The sequence below is a fragment of the Aureobasidium namibiae genome, assembly GCF_000721765.1.
Source record: "Aureobasidium namibiae CBS 147.97 unplaced genomic scaffold scaffold_2, whole genome shotgun sequence".
Classification (NCBI taxonomy): domain Eukaryota; kingdom Fungi; phylum Ascomycota; class Dothideomycetes; order Dothideales; family Saccotheciaceae; genus Aureobasidium; species Aureobasidium namibiae.
Genome location: NW_013581207.1, coordinates 1,578,402 through 1,601,272, shown reverse-complemented (window position 1 = coordinate 1,601,272; position 22,871 = coordinate 1,578,402). Strand labels below are relative to the sequence as shown.

Sequence of the window (22,871 nt, the reverse complement as noted above, 5' to 3'; positions counted from 1 at the left end):
CAGTAAAGAACAACTATTTGGTCCCGCAACCTCACACATTCATAGCACACATCCAACACACAGCCGTACCAGACCTGTTGCGGTAGCACCTAGAGCATTGTGACAAGAAAGCTGACTTCAGAGTTCAGAATAACAAGCAACTCCAGAATGCCCATCTACTCGACCCAAATCGTCCGCCTGGACGGTCTGATGCTGGCTGCCTCCATCGAGAACTCTCCAGTGCGTACAAGCAAAGCTTCAGCGATGAACGGGTACTCACAGCTTGTAGCACGATGACACCATCTCGAACCTGAAGAACCAACAGCGAACGCTCGTTCGCAAGATGAACAACACCTCTGAACCACGAGCTGCCATTGAGTCGGGCGAATACAAACTTCAGTGAGCAGTCCATATCTCTGTCTTAGTCTTTCATGTCTAACTTGGATGTCACAGCTACTATCGTCACGAAGACCTTATCTTCTTCGCCATCACCGAACGTTCTTTCCCCAAGGAGCTTGCCGCCATGTATCTTGACGACGTCTCGGCAGAGTTCTTGAGCACCCACAGAGATACCGAATACCGTTCGCCTGCATTGCGCCCGTACGCCTTCAACGACTTCGACACCTTCATGCAGCGCACGAAAAAGTCATACGAGAATCCGAGAGCCTCCAACAACCTCGACAAGGTGCAAGCTCAACTCAAAGAGACGACTCAGATCATGTCCAAGAACCTGGAAGACTTGCTCTACCGTGGTGACAGCCTGGATAGAATGGGTCAGATGAGTTCCGATCTGAGGGAATCCAGCAAAAAGTACAAGCGTGCCGCTGTGAGAATTAACTGGGAGTTGCTATTGAAGCAGGTACGTCAAGCCTTACAATTTGCACCTTGGCCTCTGCTTACTGAATGCAACAGTACGGTCCCTTTGCCGCTCTCGGCGCCATCATCTTGTTCTTCATCATCTGGCGCTTTTGGTAAAGGACTCCGACAGTAAAGTTTCAATGAATTGATGCCTTTGACGATCCAGCGAAAAGATTGCATGCACGGCGTTGGGAATACCGGCAACCTTTTGATATACCCATCTCGCGAAACCAGACCAGAAAGCCACTTTTCGCGGTTGACACATTTTTCCGATTTTGCTTCCGACTTGTCGACTCATTCGTTGTGTAATGTTTATTCTTGGCTCAGATGAGAACACTCGGTGTTGATGTTTTGGATTCGGCCGGTCGAAGCTCAACGTGCTGTAATGAAGTTCTGACATCCCTCACTTTCAAACAAGCACCTTGTGGATACAAACACTTCGACCTCTGACAAAGGACCGACCCGGGTTCATGACGAAACTCATCACCCCAGAGCTGCTCGGGACTGTACGACTAGGCAGGAGGGATTCTGTTCGGACTCGGGCTTGCCAAAACGTCAACCTGTCCAGCTGAAAACCATGACGATGTCAAGACACCATAACACATACATAAGATCAAGTCACTCACACACGGCACAAGTCGAGTTACCACAAAGAAGCTTTCATTCTCGATATTCAAACCTCCTGAACTTTTGCTGTCTGTCTCGCTCCAACATGTAGAGGTGACTCAACCTCGTGCTATGCCCTCGGACCGCAACAAGACCTCGTTGGCGACTCTCTCGGGTGTGACCTGGCCTTGACATGTACTTTTCAATATACGTCAGTATCGTTGGATCGTTATCGGTTGCTGAAAGTATGAGCGTACATTTCCTGCTGTCTCAAGCGTTGAGCAGCATGAGATGCTGCAGCATCTCGTCTTCGAAGATGTACTTAAAGCGCGAAGGCTCAGCAATGAGCTTTTGGCCATTGCCTCTATTGACGGTATTGCCCACTGTGAGGTCTTTGGTGATCTTGGCCTTGGTGGTGGAGCCAGCTGGGTTGCTTGTAGGAGCAGAGCCCTTGCTAACGCTTGTGGGAGCGGATGCGGCGGTGTCTGCATTCTTGTTGGTAGGCATGATGGGTACGTCTACTTGCATATGGTCAGAGGTGTCTTCTACTGCACTCCTGCGACTGCAACTCACGCAGTCGATGCTTCTTCTCACCATGGCGCGTTATAGAAGGCAATGTGCATAGCTAGGGACTTACAGGAAAATACGGTCGGAGTTGTTGATCAGGGAGAGGTCTGCTTGGTGCGCACAATTTATGTCTACAATTTCGATTGCCAGGACCAGACTCCACTCGCAAGGCAGGCACTCCATCAGGTTGCTGGCACTCCCTGGACAATTGTCCGATTAGCTTGCTGCTATAGTGCAATGGTGCTACCCCAGTATATACGAAGGCGTATAAGTGGCACAGATTCAGGATCGACGCGCAGATTCTCCGTCTTGCTTGCTTCTACACAACCTGGTACAAGTAGAGCAAGAGGGGCGATGCTTTACAGCCTTGTGTAGGAATTCGGCCAGCGACAACACTGTGTGCCACTTCCCCAGTAAGTTTTGGCTGCTCCCTACGCACATGTGAGAGTCTTCAAGACTAGTTTGCGGGGTCTGCACTACCCTTAGAGCAGTATACTTGGAGAAGCCTCAATAGTTTAGCAGGTTCTAACCAGGTTCTTCTGCATTCTTGTGGCCTGCGGTCTAGTTTGTAGATTGGCTGGGGAGCAGGTTCCTCGGGCCGCGTATCACCAAGACGCTCAATACTCTGCCACCACATCATCCTTTTCTTCTTCGTTCCCGTTTGAATGTTGTCCCTGCGTCCATCTCTGCTTATTGTTGATGTCATTTCAGTTAGGGAAAGTGTGATGGTAGCGATGTAACGGACCCAAGGCCGTTGATGTGGAAGATCCCGAATGTTCACTCGATTATCTGCTCGCTGTCGGTGTCCGTCCTTGTTCAGGGGCCTGGGAGAGGTTTTTTCCACGATGGGAGATCGTCGAGGAATGCTGACATGATTGTGGAAGACAGAAAGATGTCGGTTCGCTGGTTGTAGTAACGGAGATGTCTTAGTTGATGAGGTACTCCGGACCTGGTACCCGATTATAGTATTCACGCGAGCGATTTCATTTGTTGCTTTGATTCTCGGAGACCCCATCGACAAGCCACAACGATTGCCATTGTTCACGACTCTGGTGATTCTTCGCCCGCTACTGCAGGGAACGAACTTATAGAAACCTCACGACTATCAGGGCTCTATGTTCCGATGGACCTGGTTATTGTTCTGCTTGCTCCCTAGCAAACAGACATCTTTGGTATCTCCTTGTTCGCTTTACTATCAGTGTTTCTCATACTACAGCACCAAGCCTAAAGCTACCTTCTATAAACTCCTAAACGCATGATCTTGTTACTCGTGCATCCACTTCGCCCCCTGCCTACCCTTATTGAGGGTTTAGAAGCCTAGAGAGGAGATAACGTTCATCGACCGGATGCTCGTCTTCGCTCTGTGTCTCCGAGAGAATCTGCATGAAAAACCAACTTTCTCCATGTGAGATTTGCAGTTGCTCGAGCAGTTGCATATTGTTGAAACATGCAATTTGTTGTGTTTCTTTGTCATCTGCGTTTGGACTAGAGGTATAAGATCTCGTCAAGTATTTGGTCTACAGAATTTTGAAACTTCTAGAATTCGAAAGGAGAAAATCAGATTTGGAATGAGCGATTGAAGATTTTCTTTTCTGCGAGAGAGTGTTGTGTTTTGGCGTAGCTGTCTCTGTATCTGGGATTTCCACCTGCTGAGTCGAGTGATTATGAGTATCTGATTTAAAATCTCTTTCTATCTTACTTATATTCATAATCTGTCCGACTTGACAGTCGAGACTGAAACAGTATGACCGACTGTCGTCTGATGTTTGAGGCATGGACTTGCAATCTTATAAGAATGTGCAGACGTTCCTATTAATCTTTGAGATGCTCGGATAGATGCTCTCGCTGTTGTTCCGTTTTTACATTCTTGAAGAAATGTCATCGTTATCGTCAACTTCTTTTTTATATCTCGAGAGTCTTGCTCAACACTCCCCGGGTCTATCTGCCCCTGAGATCTAACCCTGATCTCCACTCACGTAGCTCTCTCGCATACAACATGTATAGCAGTCGACTCGCTGACTGAGAACAAAAAAGAGAAACAAGGAGAGCAAAAATCTACTAGCCTTCGGGAAATGCTTTAGAATCAAAACGTACGATCTCCGGGTCGGGAGCCTGAAGTCAGGGGTCGAGTACACTTGGGAGCGGATATACGAGTGACCTGGTATTCTCGCTCGATGGAGCCCGATGACCTCGGTGTGCTGTCGGTGGGTCGGTGTTGGCCGTGTGCAAGTTTAGTGGTGGCAGCGTGATGGATTGTTGGCGTCGAGCCTTCGTTGTGTAGGCCATCTGGCCATAAGCGATGACCATGTCTTTGGAGGACGTTGTGTGATAAGGTCAGAGAGGCGGATGGAGGTGCGTTTTATACTAGTGAAGTGAAGGGTTGGAGCTGAGTTTTCATGACCGTGTGTTCACTGGGATGGGATGTGAAGTCTTGTGTTGGGCATTAGGCAAGCAGCAGTTTATCGCGACTGCCATTCGAGTTGTGGTTATTCAACAGAGTTAGCAGTTGTGGTATTAAAAGCCATTAAAACTGTTGGCTAACAAAATGAGCAGAGCGTGACCGTGAGATGTGTAAGTCTCGCGCTTGCTTGCAATGCGCCATACTTGCCATGGCTCTTCTGATCCAAATCTTCTCGACACCGTCAACCGACTCTCGGCTCACGTTGTGACACACGATTCTCGTCTCGTTCTCCATCTAGCATTCCTGCTCAGTATCTTGGCCTTGAGAATGATGAGATCCTTTCGTCCCCTCCCCATATTTCCATCGACATGCCTTACTCGACCTGTCTCGTCGGTGACATGGAAGAAAGTATCAATGCAGCTGTCAAGTTTGGTGCGACCAAAACTGTTTCCCAGTCCTCGAGATCGTAAGGTGTATAGTCGAGACTCATCTCTGTCCATACTGATCCATAGCCAACTTCCCAAATACTTTGTAGTGCTGTTATAGATAGGTCACAGGTGAGTCAAAATGTCATCATTCTACTAAGAACCTTTTTTCATTTAAACAGATAATTTGGTATATATAAGGTCAAGTGTCTTAAGGTTCTTCTCTATCCAAGGTTTTAGCAATCTTTGTGAAAGATGAACAAACCATACGATAAAAGCGTTAGGCGCGAAACCTATAGTCAAAGATTTGCAACACTAAGTTATAGACTGAAGAATGATTAAGCATTCTTTTATATTGTAATTTATTATTACATGCAAGCAATGATTAAAGATGGCGAGGTTCTAGTTGACTGGATTAGAAGAATTATGCCGTCACACATAATGCAAATTGACCTCAATACAAGGGACCCATGAACTTCAACCGGCTTTGTAAAAGATGTTGGTCTCACAGGACTACACAGAGAACCAGATGAAGCTTCCATTCACGGATGTCTCTAAAAGTGATTCTCGTTTACATCAGCGAGATTGCTGCATTGATATAGGTGTTTCTGTACCCATCTAGAAGCTTTGGGAAGGCTCTTTAGTAGTGATGCTCAAGGCGACTGTCTTGTGTCGACAAAGAATGCGAATAGAGGTATTGTCTGTAGTGTTCCATGGCGTCGATGTCGATTGTCGAGTTCCTATTGAGACGAGAAACGACAACAAACGTCAAGATCCGGTCTCTCTCTATCTGAACCTCAGGTTCGACAACCTCATCCGCTACTTCTTCTCTCCCTTCACCAAGCTCATCACCATGTCGGCCCCCACTATGCCTGAGAACTTCGACAAAGTCTGGAAAGAGTTGATCAAAGACAAAAGTGTCACAGAGAACGGCGTCTCGGTCCCTCGCCCTGAAGGCCCTCCCAAAGTGTCCTTCTCTGCTCTCCCAGGAGATCCGCAGCTCGACGGCCCAGTCCTGACCTGGAACTCCGAACGCATGCTATCGGGCCACCGGCCGCATGATCCGCGCATCATCAATGACATATTGATAAGCCTCGTGCCTGACGACAACATGGAACAGCTCGAGAAGATCTACCAGCATGAGTACGCCAATGCAATGCTGCAGGAGTACTGGAAAGTCAGGTCGGAGAGGGTCAAAGGCCAGTGGGAGGAGTGGAAGCACGTCGCGGCCAAAGCTGGTGTAGACCTCGCTGCTGCAGAGTCTGGCAACGATGGAGTCGCTACTGCAATGCAGTATGCTATACTCGACCGCGCCCAAGGAAGAGTCATCCACTGGTCCAAGGTTGTCGCGCAAGAAGAGGCTCGGGTTCAGCGAGAGAACTAGTTCGTTCTCGCATACTCTGCTACCAGAGAGAGTGCAAGCGTGTCGGTAAGTGGATTTCAACGTCACAAGCTGTTGAAGAGCAGTTCGATTGACGATCGGTTACCTCGCAGGGCCCCGACGATGTCCGAACAGCGGCAAACAACTTTGCCGCTTCAAATCCATCTCCTCAAACTCAGCCTTCGGCGAGGACAGCACAGTAACTGCTCCACCTGCTCCGATGCGCCATACACCTTCATCATCCCACTGAAAAGCAGTTCGAATCACAACTGAGAAGTCTCCACCTCCTCCGACGTCAAAATACCCAAGCACACCACTGTAGATGCCTCTTGCGTTCCCCTCTATTTCTGTCAACAACTCGCATGATCGTTTCTTTGGTGCACCCGTCATGGATCCTGGAGGAAGAGAAGCTGCTAACACATCAATGCCGCTATGTCTTGATCCTTCTTGCAGCTGTCCCTCAATGACTGACACAAGCTGGAAAACAGTTTGGTACTCTTCGACGGCCATCAACTTCTCAACTTTGACATTTCCAGAGCCCACGACGCCGTGCAGGTCGTGCCTGATTAAGTCGACGATCATCAGGTTTTCAGCCCGTTCCTTGTCCACATTCAACAATGCTTCTGCTTCTTTCCTTGTAAGACCATTCTTCTTCTCCACAGTGCCTTTGATAGGTCTGAACTGACACTTTCCAGCTCGCGACCAAGACAAAAATCGTTCTGGGCTTGAAGATAGAATGGTGACACCGTTTCCCTTTTGTTCCTCTTGTTTCAGTCGGAGGAAGGCGCCAAAGGGTGCCGGATTGAAGCTCCTCAATCGTTCATAGAGCTCAAATGAATTCGGCTGTAACCCTTCATCGTACGAAACAATGCTCTGGTCAGTCAAGCAAAGTTCGTAGGAACTTCCAGCACGGATGTGATTTTGGCAAGCTTCGACCTTTCGCACATACTCTGCCTCTCCCGGAGCAGCAATCGCAGGTAGTATTGGCTCTGTTTTGTCACTGCGCGTAGATCGGCTTGCGCTGGGCTTTTCGATGAGCTCCTTTACAGTCGCTTCGACCTTTTCGAACCAACAATCATCTTCTCCTTCCAAGCTTTGAATGTAAACTTTCCTCTCAACGTGATCGACAACGATACTGCGTGACACAAAGACGAACCAGACATCCGGGCGATCGTTGTTTGTGTGTTGCGAAACATCGATCGTCTCCAAGCCAGCTTCGTAAGACACGAAACCAACGAGTCCTCCCCAGAATGGTATGTCAGCACTCCCGTCAGTTGCTCGGTTTGCGTTCATGAACGATTCGACTTCAGACCAAACTTCTGTCATGGATCCTGGACATGACGTGTTTGAGCCTGAGAGGTCGCTGGTGATTATGTGATTTCCCGTGGAGTATCGAATGGAAGGGGCGTTTTTGGCACAACCGATTATGCTGAAACGGCCGGTCTCAGGTCGTACTGGCTGTCCGTTCTTGCTACCAGACTCTAGCATGATTGCCTGTTGATCAATGTCTTGCAGGTTCCGGAGCAATAGAGCCACATCAACAATGTCAGAGCACATTTCAACACACTTCCAGCTGACAAATCTTGTTGGAACTGATCGTCTCGATCTTGACGAATCCCGAGTTGCAGCGGGAGTCGTGGCTGTAGTATCTCTGACTGTGGGGTTGACGGCATCGAACAGAGAAGACGACGTGCTTGCTGAATCGTCACCACTTTCGCTATTAGCCTCGTACGAGTCTACGTCAATGGTTGGACTCGGTAGTTCTTTTCTCTGGACTCTAGCTGCCCGATCGATAGTCCAAGCTAAAGCCTCGGACCACCAATTGTGGATGATTTTTGCACCAGCAGAGCTCGTGCAGATAGACTCTGGGTGGTATTGCACACCGTAGAAAGGTTTGTCTGAGTGTCTGATACCCATCAGGATTGGACCATTTTGATCATCCGACAGATCCCAAGCCAGTGGTACAATATCCGGGCAGCTTGGAGTGATCTTCCATAGCTCCGGGGAATTCTTAGGTACAGTATGGCCGAGTTTTGCATGAAGCGAATGATACTGAGTGACCGTGAGGAGACCGATGTCTTTAAACAGTGATTGACCTTGGTGAGAGACTTCCGTGACGAGACCGTGGCGAGGTTGGTGGAGTCTATCAGCTGTGCCACCAAAGGCCAAGGCGAGACTTTGGAACCCAAGACATATACCCAGGACTGGCAAGCAGACTTCGTCTGGTAGGTTCCACAGTTTGCCGATGAGACCCAAGTCATGCGGGTTCCTAGGATCTCCAGGACCAGGACCAGCAACTACAGCATCGAATCGACCGAGGAAGGCGTGGAAGGATGCATTATGAGTTTTGGCGAATCTTTTATCATCGATTTTGATTACTTCGACAGTGGCATTGAGATCCTGTTGAAGCAGATTGATGATATTGTTGCTAAAGGAGTCATAGGCATCCAGGAAGAGTAGATGGGGGCGGTGCATTGGAACAAGTCCCTAACAGGTCCAGAAATCAAGAGAAGGGGATATCGGGAAAGAGGGTGAGCCTTTCGATGCAGACTGTCAAGAACATGCGAGCCAGATGATGTCGAGCGGTGATATTATGAGAGACGGCAACTGAGATGATGAATCGATGTGTTCTAGAAAGAAAAGCTGGAGAAACTAGAGCCGGATCGGGTAAGGCTTTCCCGTAAAGTCTATATCAGCCCTACGGCTCAGTCACGTCCGGCGGCGGGCAGTCGCGACAGCTTGGCGATATGACGCTCTTGCTTTTCACATAAACAGACACAGAAGCGAAGATTGGGCAAGGCACTCAAGTCTTGACTGAGAAAGATGGCCAACACATGGAACGGCACACCGCTGGACGAGGTGCAGTTTCGTCGGCCAGACGTGATCGGCTGGTGGGGCATCAATGAAAACTCCAGTATGCACGATATCTATCACCTTCAGTTCACGATTAACCTTCTCTTCAGTTCACGCCATCCTTCGCGAAACACCCTTCTTCGATCCGACCAGCAAGAATGGCCTCTTATGGAAGCAAGCCGAGGTCCATCCTCCGATCTGGGAAATGTGCACAAACAGACAAGCCTTCGAGACACGACTAAAGCAGATGAACGGCGTTGAATACCTGATCGTCGGCGAACCCCAACCAAACACAGATCCAGCATTGGGCCCAGACACGGGTATCTGGGTCATCCGCAAGCAAGACCGTCGCAAGAGACCTCCACAAGCCGATGAGATCACAGTCCTGGCTACCTACTACATGGTCGGCGAGAATATGTACCAAGCGCCCTCGGTCTACGATATCGTCGGCAACCACCTACTCTCAGCCATGAACTCTCTCACAAAGTTTACTCAAGCCGCCGCTCCTCTCCCGCTCTACGCTCCTGCGACAGGATACACCTACTTCCCGCCAGCCACAGCAAAGTCTCTCGCCGCATCACAAGCCTTGACAGCTACTAGTCGAGAAGCAAGCACAGCACCCACACCAGCCGAAATACCTCCCACAGCAACCCTGGAGCCCACCGCACAACCCACAACCTCAACCCTCGAATCAAAAGCCACCACAAAAGACGCCGATCCCCGCGCCCAAAAAGCCTTCTACGAATCCCTCCATAACATGGTTCTCTACGGCGACGAATACATGGACGAAAACCCTCTCCGCGGCGAACCAGGCAACTTCACCTTCTCAGCCACAAAACACCACGTGCGTGCAAAAGCCGAAGCCGCCGAGGCTGCAAAGCTCAAAGAAGCAGAATTGGCAAGGAAATTGGAAGAGGCAAGATTGGCCGCCAAAGCCACACCGTTTGCGTCAGCAGCTGCGAAAAAGGATGAAGAGGAAAAGACAAAGAAGAAGGTCAGGGATAAGATTAAGAAGAGGAGGAGTAAGGGGTTGGCTACTAATCCGAGTACGCCTGCTAGTCCTGCTACTCCGGCTGCTTAGCAGACACATTGATGATAAACATGATACCCACGTCGCAAACCATTCCAAACCCTCAGCATATGCCACTACCTTCGAGCTGCTTACTCGAGTACAAGACCATTGGCACACCACCCTCAATCTCGATATCCAAATCGCCCTTGTCGTCCGTCGTAAAGCTATCACAAGCCAGCACGTCCGTAACGTTCATCTCAGCATCGAATCCCGAACTCGTCCCCAGCAACGTAAAGTTTCCACTTCCGCTTGCTCCGAAATTGTTGAATACACCTATAACCTGTGTGTCATTGTTTCCCTTCCTCATCACAATAATATTGTCATCCGTCCACACTGGGTACGCATTGTAGCTCAGATACCCATCGTCTCTCTGAACAGCCAAGTGACGGATAGCATTGAGCTTGGCGATATGCTTGTACAACACAGCAGAGGTATCGTAGCCAGATTTCCAAAGCTGCTCTCGTTGTGTAGGTGTCGATGAGCCGTCAAAATGCTGTTCTTGGCCTTGATAGACGATGGGAATGCCATCAGCAAGCATCTGAAACGCAATCGCATTCTTCGCCAACGCCATATCAGACGTCAAACTTGCAAATCGAGGATTATCATGGTTTTCGAGAAAGGAGCCGAGCAGAGTCACGTCTTTGCAAGTTGACTTCATGGTCTCGATGCCGGTGGCTAGTGCTGCGATGGAGCCGGATGTGGAGGCAAAGGCGGAGGTTATGTTGTAGTACATTGGGTAGTTCATTACTCCTGAAAGGTAGTCTTGGTATGCGCAGACGTAGTCGGCGTTGTTGTTGAAGACTTCGCCAATGGCGTAGATTTCTGAGGCTGATTCGAAGGCTGCGAGGGAGTCTTTGCTGACTTCAGCGGCGCTGTCGATGCGAAGACCATCGACTGGGAGGGGTTAGCTGTAGGTAGATTGAAGGAAGGTGGTGTCTAGTACTTGTATAGTTGGAAACTAGTTGTTCAATCCATGTTGCCCACGTATCTTGTATGGATGTATCTTCAACGCGAAGGTCGGGCAGCGAGACAGTGTTGTCGCCTTCCCAGCACTAGATTCGTGTCAGCTGAACTCCAAAGCAATATGCGATGTAGCTCACAGTCTCCATGCTGGTCTGATTGTTGTAGTCGATCAAGCAGAAAGGATGATAGTATGACTCTTTGTCGAATGGATTGAAGATCGAGTAGTCCACACAATCGCCACAGCCTGCGTATCCCATGTGATTGGTGACTACGTCAACCATCAAGTACTGGTGGATGATTAGTTAAAAGCTTATCGTGAACAAGAAGTCCGTCATACCATTCCTCTCTTGTGCAGGGCTTCTGATAGTGATACTAGGTCTGCAGCAGAGCCAAAGTTGGTGTTGACGGCATATATATTTTGTGCCCAGTACCCATGATAGCTTGATCCATCAGCAGTCGAGGCATTGAGGTTCTCCACTACCGGTGAGATCCACACCTGTTCATCAATCAGTACTTGCTGGCATTGGGACACCTCATACTGACAGCTGTGAAACCCATGTTTTGGATATAGTCCAGGTGGCTGATGAGTCCTTGCCATGTGCCCCCACAGTAATCGCCGAGGTCACAGGACGCAGTCGTAGATCCATCAGTGCGAGCAAATCTATCAGTCATGACCTGATAGATAGATTGGGCTCGCCATCCCGAAGGAGAAAGGCCGTGTACAACAGTCAAGATTGCAGATGATGAGAGAAGTGTTCTGAGAAACATGATGAAAAGGGTCCAAATTCCGATATGATAATCGATGAAAGGCCATCTGAAGAGCGGACAGCAGCAGAACATTTATTCCATTCTTTGCTGCAGGACAGTCGAGTGCCATCAGCGTCATCGTACCTGCGCCTCAGGATGCAACACAAGGCTCTCAATCGCGAGCCTGCTCAGATTTGCGAATATGCATCTCTTTTGAGATGACAATCCTTACCGCTGATGGATCGTCCTTTCTCAAAGTCAGCACCTGACGCTGAAGCTATGATCCGTTGCCACAATCGTCTTTGAGTGAGCGCATGATCATTGGAGATTGCCGCTATAACTCTGAAATGCAGAGAGCTTGGCTTTGTTGTTTCGGAAATATACCAAGCAGGATGTTCTCCTTCATGACTCGGGCTCATGGATATCCAGTCAAGTAAGAGTATGCTTGTTTTCGGGGGGCGACCTGAAACGCCAATGGGAGATAGTGGTGTTGTCGCTGTACCTGGAGGCTCCAGTGTCAGACCTCACTAACAGTTAGATTATGCCACCACCATTGTAAGGCCGTGGCATCCTTATGCACGTCGGGTGAGAACGACAAGAGCTGGTAGGCTGAGGAGCGTCACATGCTGAGTATACTGTAACTCGGTTTAGCCCGTCGGACAATTTGAAGAAGGCTTAAGACGTTGGATGATTTCTCCTGCATAGTGGCTTCCTGGTTTTGTGACGTTAGCCTTGAGTCAAAAGACGACTGAGTAAGACGGGCGGTTGACGCGTCGACCTATAAGCACATCTGCGACACAAGAAAAAGGTGATGGTTATTGGATTAGATCCAGGGCAGTATAGCCATTCACTAGATGCTGAGGAGGAACCAAGGTAGTGAGAAACTTTTCTCTCCGGCTAGATTGAACGTGAAGGCTGCACTCTGGGCGGTGGGTTACATGAGCAGGGTTGGAGGCGAGTGTTACGTTGTAGCGGCCGGAGGGTGGTGTACTGTTTCTTGTTACATGTACACGATTCGTGGCACTTGACGGTTGGACATGCATCAGGATGGAGGACCGAGATGCGCAAGGCGGCTTCACATGGTTATGTGGGGGGCTGCGGGGTTGGCAGTGATGCTGTTTTTGACCGAGGGCGGTAAGCCTTTAGCATGTGCAGGTCGCAGTACAGAAGTCATGTCGTGACACGACGTTGCTATTTGCATGGAAGCAAGCCATGTGGTCGGTACGACTTGAGAAGTTGCAATCCTCCGTCGCAAAACATAGATTCTGACCATGTCGTCTTTGCTGAGGAACATGACCCTGTCCTTGCACCACTCAGGGTCTTCGAGCTCATGACGTAGCTGGAGTAGCGACGATCGGCGATGTCATTGTGCCGGGCGGCCATGTGCCAGTCGAAGCTTCTGCGCATGCCGAGTGTGAAGATACCGTGTTTTGGCCAATCTTGTACAAGGCCGTATCAACCGTCGCTACAAGCATGAAACAGCCTGGGGATGCGACAAACAACGAGGACGCCGACGAAGCCCTCGACTCGCTGCTTCTCATGAACGAAGCCTGGTATGCAACCAATCTCTCGACGTCACGCGTCTCGCCCATTCTCCGACTAACGCTTGCAGGGATGAAAGTGACATCGGCTCACAGAAAGACTGGCCAGACACTTTGCGCGCACTGGCGCCATGCGTCTTCACCCTCTCACATCCAGCTGCTATCTTCTGGGGCGACAAGCTGTCCATGATATACAATCCAGCCTGGGAAACATCATCACACCAAGCTTTGAAACAAGGCAAACCGCCCACCGACGCCTTCCAGAAAGACACATTAGATACCCTTCGCCAATATCTTCAAGGCCGTATACCACGATCTGTAGTCGCCGCCGAACTACCGGGACACCACGCCGCAAGCACAGGGAAATCATCCGTCGTCTGCAGCCCCATACACGATGATGCCAAGGTCGCTGGCGTCCTGGTACAAATATTCAGCGAAACTGGGCATTCACAGAACAACAAGACAAAAGATAATTCTTCAAATGAGGAGAAAAGTCATAAAGAATCAACAAGGGAGAAGGCAAATGACTCTGACGATAATGACGAAACCGCCTTGGACCGACAGCCGTTCTTCCAAAAATTTGCTGAGATGCTGCCGACTGGTCTCGCCATCCTCAATCACAAAGCGGATCCGCTATTCGTCAACCATCAATTCCATAATTTGACTGCTCACCGTGGTCCAGACCAGTCTTTCAGAATGTGGCCAGAGACGATTCATCCAGACGATTATGAACGAGTTATGGATGAGTATCACAAGGCCTTCGACTCACAGACGGATTTGGAAACAGAATTCAGAGCGTTTGGAGAAGATCAGTGGAGACTCTTCTTGATGCGGCCACTTGGAAAGAACAATCTCCAACAGTTCGATCTCCGCCGATTTGGCGGATACATCTGTGCCCTGATTGATGTATCTGACATGAAGAACGCCGAGATTGCTCAAACCAGGGTTGCAAAAGAAGCTCGGGAAAGGAAGCAGCAGCAAGAACGTTTCATTGACATGTACGAGCATCGCTGGATCGAGAGAAGTGAACCCAACCTTGCTAACCTTATACAGGATTTCCCACGAGATCAGGAACCCACTCTCAGCTGTTTTACATTGTGCCGAGAACATACTGGATGCCGTGAAGGGCGGCGAAGCAAAGTCATCTGACGTTGCTGTGGACGAGATTGTCGATGCTGTACACACAATTCAACTTTGTGTAGATCATCAGGTAAGTCTTGCGGACGAAATTCTCCCCATAGTAAACTAATACCTCCTACAGAAAACTCTCGTAGATGATGTGCTCAGTTTCTCGAAGCTTGATGCATCCATGCTTTCGCTCGCCCCCAGGTCAGTATACTTGTTCCAAGACGATGTTCACCCACTGACTCCTGACAGAGCTACGAAACCGAAAGTCCAAATGGCAGACACACTCAAGATCTTCCAACCCGAATTGCGCAAGAAAAGCATCGACTTTAGCTACAATATCATGCCTGAATATGATAGATGCAACGTGAATTGGGTCATGGCAGATCTTGTAAGAGTGAGTCAAGTGATGGTCAATCTCATGACCAACGCCATCAAGTTCACGACCAAGTCTGAGCGCACAAAGAAGATCGCTATTGAAGTTGCTGCTTCGATAGAGAGACCGACATCATATCCACCCAACGTAGTCTTCTTCAAGACCGACGACGTTGCTATCAAAACTGATGCAACTGGAAACCCTGAGTGGGGAGATGGCGAACCTCTATACGTTATGGTCGCCGTCAAGGATACCGGCATTGGTATAAGCGAAGAGAACCAAGCAAAACTGTTCGAACGATTCCAGCAAGCTACACCCAAGACGGGGCAGATGTATGGTGGGTCCGGACTTGGCCTTAACATCGCCCGCAAGATGTGTCAGTTGCATGGAGGTGAGATTGGAGTCAGCTCGATTGAGGGTGAAGGGTCATGCTTTGGCTTCTTCTTCAGAGTAAGACGTAGTGGCGAACCTGAAGATGCCGACAAGCTGGAGCCCAAGGAGCTGTCAGATAAACTCAAGAAGTCTGGACATGTGGAGACCACAGAAGTTGACGAGGACAAAGTCTCGAGCGACTTGAAAAATATCTCGACGGAGAACACTGGAACGCACAATGAAGGACCACCAAAGGATCGATGGCAAAATACAGCCGACAAGGCAGATCCATTGAGCGAACAGCACAATGACGGCAAGTCTACGGGCGATCAAGGAGGAAAATCACATTCCAGAGCTCAAGATGATGAGTCTCAACGTCAACAGAAGAGACCGGCCAACGCAGGACGAAGCTCACAGCGACCTGATCCCACACAAGAGAAGCAGCAATCTGGCCACTTTGAAAGCAACGACAAGCGCGCCACGGACGACACTGAACAAGAAAGAATGGCCGCGAAGCAGTATGAGGATACTGGTAAAGGTGCCGAACAAGTCTCAAATCCAGACAGCGACACCAAGCCCACTATACTTTTCGTTGAGGTACGTGACATCGTGCCATCACAAGATAAGCTACTGACATAGCTTGCTAGGATAATCTAATTAATCAGAAACTTCTGAAGAAGAAGATCGAGTCCAGAGGCTTCCGGGTCACGACCGCAGATAATGGCAAGGAGGCCTTGGACATGATTACAGCCCGTTCTTCTGAACACAAACCTCCTTTCGACTGCGTACTCATGGACCAAGAGATGCCCGTCATGGACGGCACCACTGCTTCTCGAGAGATCAGGAAATTCGAGGGCGACAACAACCTGCCGGCTGTCAACATCATCGGCGTGACGGCGAATGTGAGACAAGAACAACAAAGCCAAATGACAGACGCTGGGATGAACGACGTGTTAGCCAAGCCGTTCAAGATGGAAGAGTTGCTGGAAAAGGTCAGGCGAGGCAGCAAGTCGTGATTATGAGGAATGTTTTGCATGAGGAAAAGGATTAGGAAAGCGAGTTTGTGATATCTCTACTTTTGGTTGCATTGTATAGGCTTGCGTATTATTGACGACGATTTACGATGCTACAGACTCGGACCGCGGAGTCAAGTTCGAGTGAGAACCGAACGAGGCATGAATGTGAAGAGAACAAGTTTGAACAGACAGATACCTATCGTTGCCGCCGTGTGTGACAAACTTCCTCGCAAGCCGCGGACGCCATTCGGCGGCAGTCTCGGCTTTTTTGACCAGCTTTCATCACACGAACCAACCACGTCCTGCGAAAAGACGTACTTTGTCTCTACTGTAGGCGCTCGATACGAAAATCGGTCGCCATTTGTGATGATGTGGTGGAGAGATAATTATAGCACGCCGCCGTTACTCTACCGAAGAGAAACCTTCAACCATGTCTGGTTCACGACTTCTCCCCCTCATCGTGTGATGCGCAATGGATATTCTACGCCTGGCAACGTCTGCTTGCGATCACAATGTCGAGCAATGCCACCAATGTAACTATCACGACGGAGACATGCGCATACTGGATGAACGAAGGCGCTATTCCCGAAGCTGATACCGAGATCTCGGGAATAGGTGCCATCTTGGCTTTTTTATTGAGTGCATATATCACCTTTGCAATCGTACTGGTCTCATATCTACTGGGTTCCATTGATTCGAGCTTGCTTCGACCTGTTGATCGCTATGTCCACCGCTGTGGTCGACGGCGCACAAGTCCCTCCTGGCATAAGGCGCTGCAGCAATGCGTTCTTCTCCTCAGCGACCAGCAGATCGTGACTGGCATCGCTATCTGTATTGCAGGTTTCATCGGTTTACATGGCCACATCTCGGTGTATCATTTCCAGACAGTCATCATGCTGGCTTGGATGTCGAGTTCAGTCCATCTTTCAGCCCTCACTATGCTCGGAGAATATTTTCGCAAACGACCTGCAGTGCTAGGCTGGCGTATTATCGGTATGCTGGTGTTATTGGTCCTCCTCTTGGTGGCCCTGGTGCCTACTGCATCCAACCTTTGGGCCTTGTGGTGGGGACCAAATCAGGAAAAGTACGATGAAAGGACTAGTTGGGCCATTCCAGCCAGATGCTTCTTCTTCAAGACATGGGGAGAAGGCGTCAACCCCGATGCACCTCTGGCATATTTGATTCTTATCACCTCGTACGTCTGGAAGATTGGAGCCTTGTTCAAAAGCTCCAGAAACATTTTCCATCGCCGAATCAGAGGACCATACGAGTATGTACTGGAGCGTATACTACATGCCGAAGCAGTCAAGGCTTCAAGCCGGCACAACAAGCGCAAGGCTTTATCGTGGAAGTACTATGCCACGATGATAGTCTATATCATCCTTCTGGCCATCTTCGAATTCGCCGCATCATTCGCGGCGTCACTGTGGTTGTCGTATGTTGGTCTTGTCTACGGCACCATCCAAATCGTGATACCACGTCAGCAGAATGCTTGGTGGAATAAGAAAGAAAGCGATTGGACTTTCGGTCAGATCACGCCTCTTGTTTTGCTCATCCAGCCCATGGGCGCAATCCTTGAAAATTACAGAGGACGCAAGCACAAGAAGAGAAATGATCGCAATTCACTCGACAGCGAAGAAGAATCCTACGAGCTCAACTCCTCCACCAACTCTGCCATGCTATCTCACCGAAACGCCTCGGACACTTTCCAACCAACCTTCTCAGAGACTTTCGCAGCACTTGAAGTCCTCAGACCTTCCGAGCGTTCGGTGGACACGCTGGAACATCAACTACCTTTCTACTCCTCGACCTTATTCGCCGCGATGATTGTCTGGATACAGATTGGCATTGCGATCATTTCGTCAATCGTGTTTTGGATCGATGCTGAGAGTCTTGGGTATATCACAAGTCACAATTATTTCTTTGTGCTTATAGGTATCGGCTCTTGCTTTGGCGCGATGATTATCTGGACTGTGGCTTCTATACCTTTCAGCCGGGTGTTCAAGTAGACGATCGGAGTTGCGACTTTGTTTTTCTACTCTGGCAGACACACGCGGAGAGTTGTTGCGGTGTCGCACTTACCTCATCTTTTGGCTACAATTCAGAAGGTCGATTTGAAGAAGGCCATGACAGATGTCAGATCTATTTATGAAACCTGGCTGCGAAGCCGAACGCGGCAGTGTCGCTCTGCTTGGTTGTCCCTCATCATCTGCTCGATTTCTAGGAATGTTCGCTCCGTTTGGAAGCCAAGCTGATGAAGCTTCTGCAATCTGGCACCCTGAGCCTCGAGGGCGTGGCACGTTCAATATATTTTATGATCTTGTGTGTGTGGACTGCAGTACACCTCAATATTCCGGATCACAACGGGGGAAAAAGACAGAAATTCCTGCACAAATCTGGCTGGCTACTTTTGGCTCTGCTCGCTCCGGAAATCCTCGTCTGGAACGCCTGGGAGCAGCGCCAAATGGCTCAAGATTTGACGAATGCTTTGGATGAAATACAATTATCTCCGTCTATTTGGATTCGACTTGCGCGGGCATGGTACACCGCGAAACAGTATCTTTTGTGTTCGAAGGTATGGGGTCCAATGCTCGAGGACCGAGATCTACTGCTCACTTTACGCCAGCAGAAATCTCGTTCGGACCTTGAAAATGGAAAGAAGTCCAACTCAGATGCAAAGATCACTTTAGTTCACGGATTTTATGCAGCTATGGGTGGCTATGCGATACCATCCCACTTCATGGACAATCATTATCCCATCACCGGTCGAACGAGGTTGACTCTGACCAAGGTAGGCATAATTTTGCTGTTGAAGATCGCCCCGGAAGTATTCCCCAACATTAGCGAAGCCGAAATACTCGACAAAAGCAAGGCCAGCACCTTGGTCAAGACCTTGACATGCTTGCAAGCATTGTGGGTTTGTCTCCAGTGTATCTTACGACTGACTACGAACAGTTTAATCACTCTTCTTGAACTCAATGTTTTTTGCCATTGTATTTGCACATTCATCATCTATGCGGTCTGGTGGAACAAACCTATGGACATTTCCGAACCGACTCTCTTAAGAATCATGGAGAAGCTAGAGTATCAAGGACTGATCGGGCTGCTCCGCTCGTATACCTCGAGAACGGTGCCGCGAATACCTCATCCTCTTGCCGAATGTGTTGTGGCAGGACACGAGTATAGACGTAACAATCTGAGAGCACACGAGTATGGGCGTGACGTTCTGAGAACGCTTGTGCCCCACCCGCAGTTCTCACAACAATCTTGTCTGACTACCCGGTTCAAGACGAAGGATCAACCAGTCAGCGATCACCTCGAATGGCTCGATCGTGCAAGATCTCTGGATAGATGTTAAGATACGGGTTTCATATGCGGGAATCATTGTCTTTGCACTCCTCTACGTCTTCGCCAGAGTTTACCTAGTGGTCGAAAGCTTTCTTAGTCTTGCATATTTGCCGGAATCGGCCTGTACCACACTGCAGTTCTCGCTTTATTTCCCCCATATTGGGTAAGCGGTTCGTGTCTACTCCAGACCGGCTATCCAGCGGGTCACAAGGGCGGTTCCACTCAGAAGACCGACAAGATACTGGCCAACCGAGATACGGCAGCGACATATTCATGTGCTCAACGCATGGGTGCATGCAACGGCCATACCGATATTCACCAAAACCGACATTTTGCCTTACGCGAGGCGATGTATAGCTCCGGCTATTTCGCTGCATACCGCACTATCTCTCGCCGTGAAAAACAAGCCTCGGCTGTCTCTTGGCCACGTGTGGAAGAACTCTAGAGTCTAGAATCCATCTCAGACTCCTCTCCAGACTCTTCTTCAGGCTCTTCTCCAGGTGCGGCGTATCGTCCCGTGTCTGTGGGGTTGTGACCATTATCCGACCATCCATCTCCGCACTTTACCCGCAGGCAACTTCCTGTCTTGGTTTAGGTGCGATGGTACCTGAACACGTTGTATGTGTGAAGCCATAGACGAATGCATGAATGAATGCATGATGGGGCCACTTGTCCAAGTCTGTCTACGCCTTACGACACCTTGTGCCAGAAACATTTTCAAGGAGCGGGGTTCTCTATACCTGCTCAAGTCAAGCGCTGCTGCATCTAGTATATTGCCGGACTGATGGTATAGCAAACATGCAGCAGCCGACCCCTCTGGACTACGCCTACACACCTCGACTTGCGGCAAACCGGCACTGTACGGGCTATGTTGTAGAGTTCATGGGCTCATGAGAGTATATAAGACAACTGGCCGCCGTGGTGAATTGATTGCAACAAGAACATTATCACCACCGCCTCATAGCAATGTCTTCTATCCTCGCTCTTACGGGTTTGCTTGCTATCGCCGCTGCCCAGCAGATCGGCAAGACTCCTGAAGTTCACCCAAAGCTGCCGACTCAGCTCTGCACCACCCGTCATGGGTGTGTGACCCAGCAGACCTCAGTTGTGCTCGACGCCCTGACTCACTCGATCCAGAACATCAAGACCGGTGCTTCCTGCGAGAACTCGACAGGCTTCCCGGATCAGACCATCTGCCCGAATGCCCAGGCTTGTGGCCGCAACTGTGCCATTCAGGGCATCAACGACTATGCTCAACACGGTGTTACAGTCAGTGGTAACTCTATGACGCTTCATCAGTATCTAAACGTCAACGGCACCGAGACTAGCGTCTCTCCGCGCTTGTATCTACTCGCTCCCGGAGGCCAGAATTACGATCTTCTGAAACTCCTGAATCAAGAGTTCACCTTCACCGTAGACGTGAGCAATCTACCATGTGGCATGAACGGCGCATTATATCTCTCTGAGATGTCTGCCACCGGTGGTCGCTCGTCCCTCAACCCAGCAGGTGCCGCCTACGGTACTGGCTACTGCGATGCTCAGTGCCCGAAGTCGGCATGGATCAACGGCGTGGCCAACATTAACGATAATGGCGCCTGCTGCAACGAGATGGACATCTGGGAGGCTAATGCTGTGGACACACAGTTCACCCCTCACGCCTGCAATATCACTGGCTTATATGAGTGCTCTGGTGCCTCCTGCAGCAGCACTGGTGTCTGCGACCAGATTGGATGTGGCTACAACTCCTACGCTTATGGCAACAAGACCTTCTATGGTCGTGGAGATGTTGTCAACACGAACAAGGTAATTCGAACGTGGTCAAATATGGGCAGAACCGTTCGCTGATTCTTTGTACAGCCTCTCACAGTAGTCACGCGATTTTACACAAGTGATGGTACTGCCACTGGCACTCTCAGCAACATCACCCGCCTTTACATCCAGAACAACAAGGTCATCCAGAACGCTGTCGTTCAAGTCGCCGGTATGGGTGTCAACTCCATCGAGGAACCCTTCTGCGAGATCGTGGCTTCGTCATTCCAGCAGCACGGCGGACTTGCACAGATGGGCAAGGCACTCGGACGCGGCATGGTCCTCGCCATGTCCATCTGGAACGACCCCGGTCAATTCATGAACTGGCTGGACAGCGGCAATGCTGGTCCTTGCAATGCTACCGAAGGCAACCCTGCTCTGTATGTGATCTTGATCATCCTTGCGTTTTTTTAGGTTGGCTAACATTTGGTTTACAGTATTGAGGCCAATGACCCTACTACGAGTGTTACTTTCAGCGATATCAGAATTGGAGATATTGGCTCGACTACCAACACTGGTCGTGGTGGCTACCAGTTCTTTGCTTGAGTGCTGGAATAGGTCTGACTCAGCTGAACTTGCTGCTTTTCGTTTCGTATTGTTTTTGGCTATCTTTTCTTTCTACTTGCCATATTCCTACAAGCTACCTTTTTCGCATTCAATTTCTTCCTCAGACATCCATGGCTATCAAGTCTCTTAGCATCCAGCACACTGCCTTCCGTCGACAGTTTAGAATGTTGATCTAAGATCCTTATATTGGACAGTTAAAGGCACATATTGCTAGTATGACACCAAATAATGTATGTCTGCCTTTCGAAGAGCCAAAGAATACTTGTCATTCTGAGAAGACTGCACGTATCATATTTTAACTCCTTGATGGCACATGGTAATTAATCATCACTCGACGTGCTTGATGTCAATACTGGCGAGGACGAAGGTGCGCGATCGTGAGGCAGTTTTACACGAGCTCGGCTGTTCTTACTGCTTAAAGTCCAACTACTCAACAGTTCAACGCGCCCACGACGGACGGGCGAGGAAACAACAGCAACCAACCGCTGGAAAATCACCGTTCGCACAACGTTGTGGTCCTGGAACTGATCGTCAAGATTGATACCTATTCTACTTGAAACAATGATTCTGATCTAGGAACCCGCTATTGACAGCTTCGTGGCATTGGCATGCAGAGAGTTCCAGGTCTACCTATGCATGGCAACCTCCCTAACGGCGTTGCGACTTCCGTCCCCTGTGTGATTTCCTACAACTACGGTTTTCGGTGATGGAGGGCAGACGTCTTGGTTTTCGATACACCGTTGGCGGTCGCGGCATGGGCGTTCGTTTCACACGTTGACTGTTAGATTGTTCCTTGCGGTAGGTGAACTTGGCTAAAGGAGATGCAAAAAGGTATATCTATGAGGCGGCGGCCTGTGATAACCTT

At 49.5% G+C, this 22,871-nt stretch overlaps 9 protein-coding genes across 9 annotated transcripts; 6 read left to right on the top strand and 3 right to left on the bottom strand.

Annotated features, from left to right (window-relative positions):
- Window positions 1-147: 147 nt before the first annotated feature.
- On the top strand, window positions 148-954 carry M436DRAFT_60782 (protein transporter SEC22; the record flags this gene model as incomplete). The annotated part of the gene is made up of 4 exons (XM_013575615.1): window positions 148-219; window positions 269-378; window positions 433-838; window positions 892-954. The coding sequence occupies 4 exons, from the start codon at window positions 148-150 to the stop codon at window positions 952-954; spliced, it is 651 nt and encodes a 216-aa protein (XP_013431069.1).
- A 759-nt stretch (window positions 955-1,713) lies between these two features.
- Window positions 1,714-2,040, bottom strand: M436DRAFT_78720 (uncharacterized protein; the record flags this gene model as incomplete). The annotated part of the gene is made up of 1 exon (XM_013575950.1): window positions 1,714-2,040. One exon carries the CDS (start codon window positions 2,038-2,040, stop codon window positions 1,714-1,716), a length of 327 nt encoding a protein of 108 aa, XP_013431404.1.
- A 3,649-nt stretch (window positions 2,041-5,689) lies between these two features.
- M436DRAFT_78719 (uncharacterized protein) lies at window positions 5,690-6,220 on the top strand (the record flags this gene model as incomplete). The annotated part of the gene is made up of 1 exon (XM_013575949.1): window positions 5,690-6,220. The coding sequence occupies one exon, from the start codon at window positions 5,690-5,692 to the stop codon at window positions 6,218-6,220; it is 531 nt and encodes a 176-aa protein (XP_013431403.1).
- Window positions 6,221-6,319: 99 nt separating this feature from the next.
- M436DRAFT_37997 (para-aminobenzoate synthase) lies at window positions 6,320-8,692 on the bottom strand (the record flags this gene model as incomplete). The annotated part of the gene is made up of 2 exons (XM_013575282.1): window positions 6,320-7,809; window positions 7,972-8,692. The coding sequence occupies 2 exons, from the start codon at window positions 8,690-8,692 to the stop codon at window positions 6,320-6,322; spliced, it is 2,211 nt and encodes a 736-aa protein (XP_013430736.1).
- Window positions 8,693-9,040: 348 nt separating this feature from the next.
- On the top strand, window positions 9,041-10,151 carry M436DRAFT_38522 (MED6-domain-containing protein; the record flags this gene model as incomplete). The annotated part of the gene is made up of 2 exons (XM_013575375.1): window positions 9,041-9,131; window positions 9,181-10,151. 2 exons carry the CDS (start codon window positions 9,041-9,043, stop codon window positions 10,149-10,151), a joined length of 1,062 nt encoding a protein of 353 aa, XP_013430829.1.
- Window positions 10,152-10,203: 52 nt separating this feature from the next.
- Window positions 10,204-11,873, bottom strand: M436DRAFT_38983 (putative alpha-amylase; the record flags this gene model as incomplete). Its single annotated transcript, XM_013575458.1, has 5 exons — window positions 10,204-11,036; window positions 11,086-11,194; window positions 11,243-11,392; window positions 11,443-11,601; window positions 11,649-11,873. The coding sequence occupies 5 exons, from the start codon at window positions 11,871-11,873 to the stop codon at window positions 10,204-10,206; spliced, it is 1,476 nt and encodes a 491-aa protein (XP_013430912.1).
- Window positions 11,874-13,325: 1,452 nt separating this feature from the next.
- On the top strand, window positions 13,326-16,282 carry M436DRAFT_37986 (uncharacterized protein; the record flags this gene model as incomplete). The annotated part of the gene is made up of 6 exons (XM_013575279.1): window positions 13,326-13,405; window positions 13,465-14,391; window positions 14,447-14,603; window positions 14,655-14,722; window positions 14,771-15,863; window positions 15,914-16,282. The coding sequence occupies 6 exons, from the start codon at window positions 13,326-13,328 to the stop codon at window positions 16,280-16,282; spliced, it is 2,694 nt and encodes an 897-aa protein (XP_013430733.1).
- Window positions 16,283-16,794: 512 nt separating this feature from the next.
- Window positions 16,795-18,291, top strand: M436DRAFT_69908 (uncharacterized protein; the record flags this gene model as incomplete). The annotated part of the gene is made up of 1 exon (XM_013575769.1): window positions 16,795-18,291. One exon carries the CDS (start codon window positions 16,795-16,797, stop codon window positions 18,289-18,291), a length of 1,497 nt encoding a protein of 498 aa, XP_013431223.1.
- Window positions 18,292-20,596: 2,305 nt separating this feature from the next.
- M436DRAFT_60777 (family-7 endo-glucanase) lies at window positions 20,597-21,985 on the top strand (the record flags this gene model as incomplete). The annotated part of the gene is made up of 3 exons (XM_013575614.1): window positions 20,597-21,433; window positions 21,488-21,819; window positions 21,877-21,985. The coding sequence occupies 3 exons, from the start codon at window positions 20,597-20,599 to the stop codon at window positions 21,983-21,985; spliced, it is 1,278 nt and encodes a 425-aa protein (XP_013431068.1).
- Window positions 21,986-22,871: the final 886 nt, after the last annotated feature.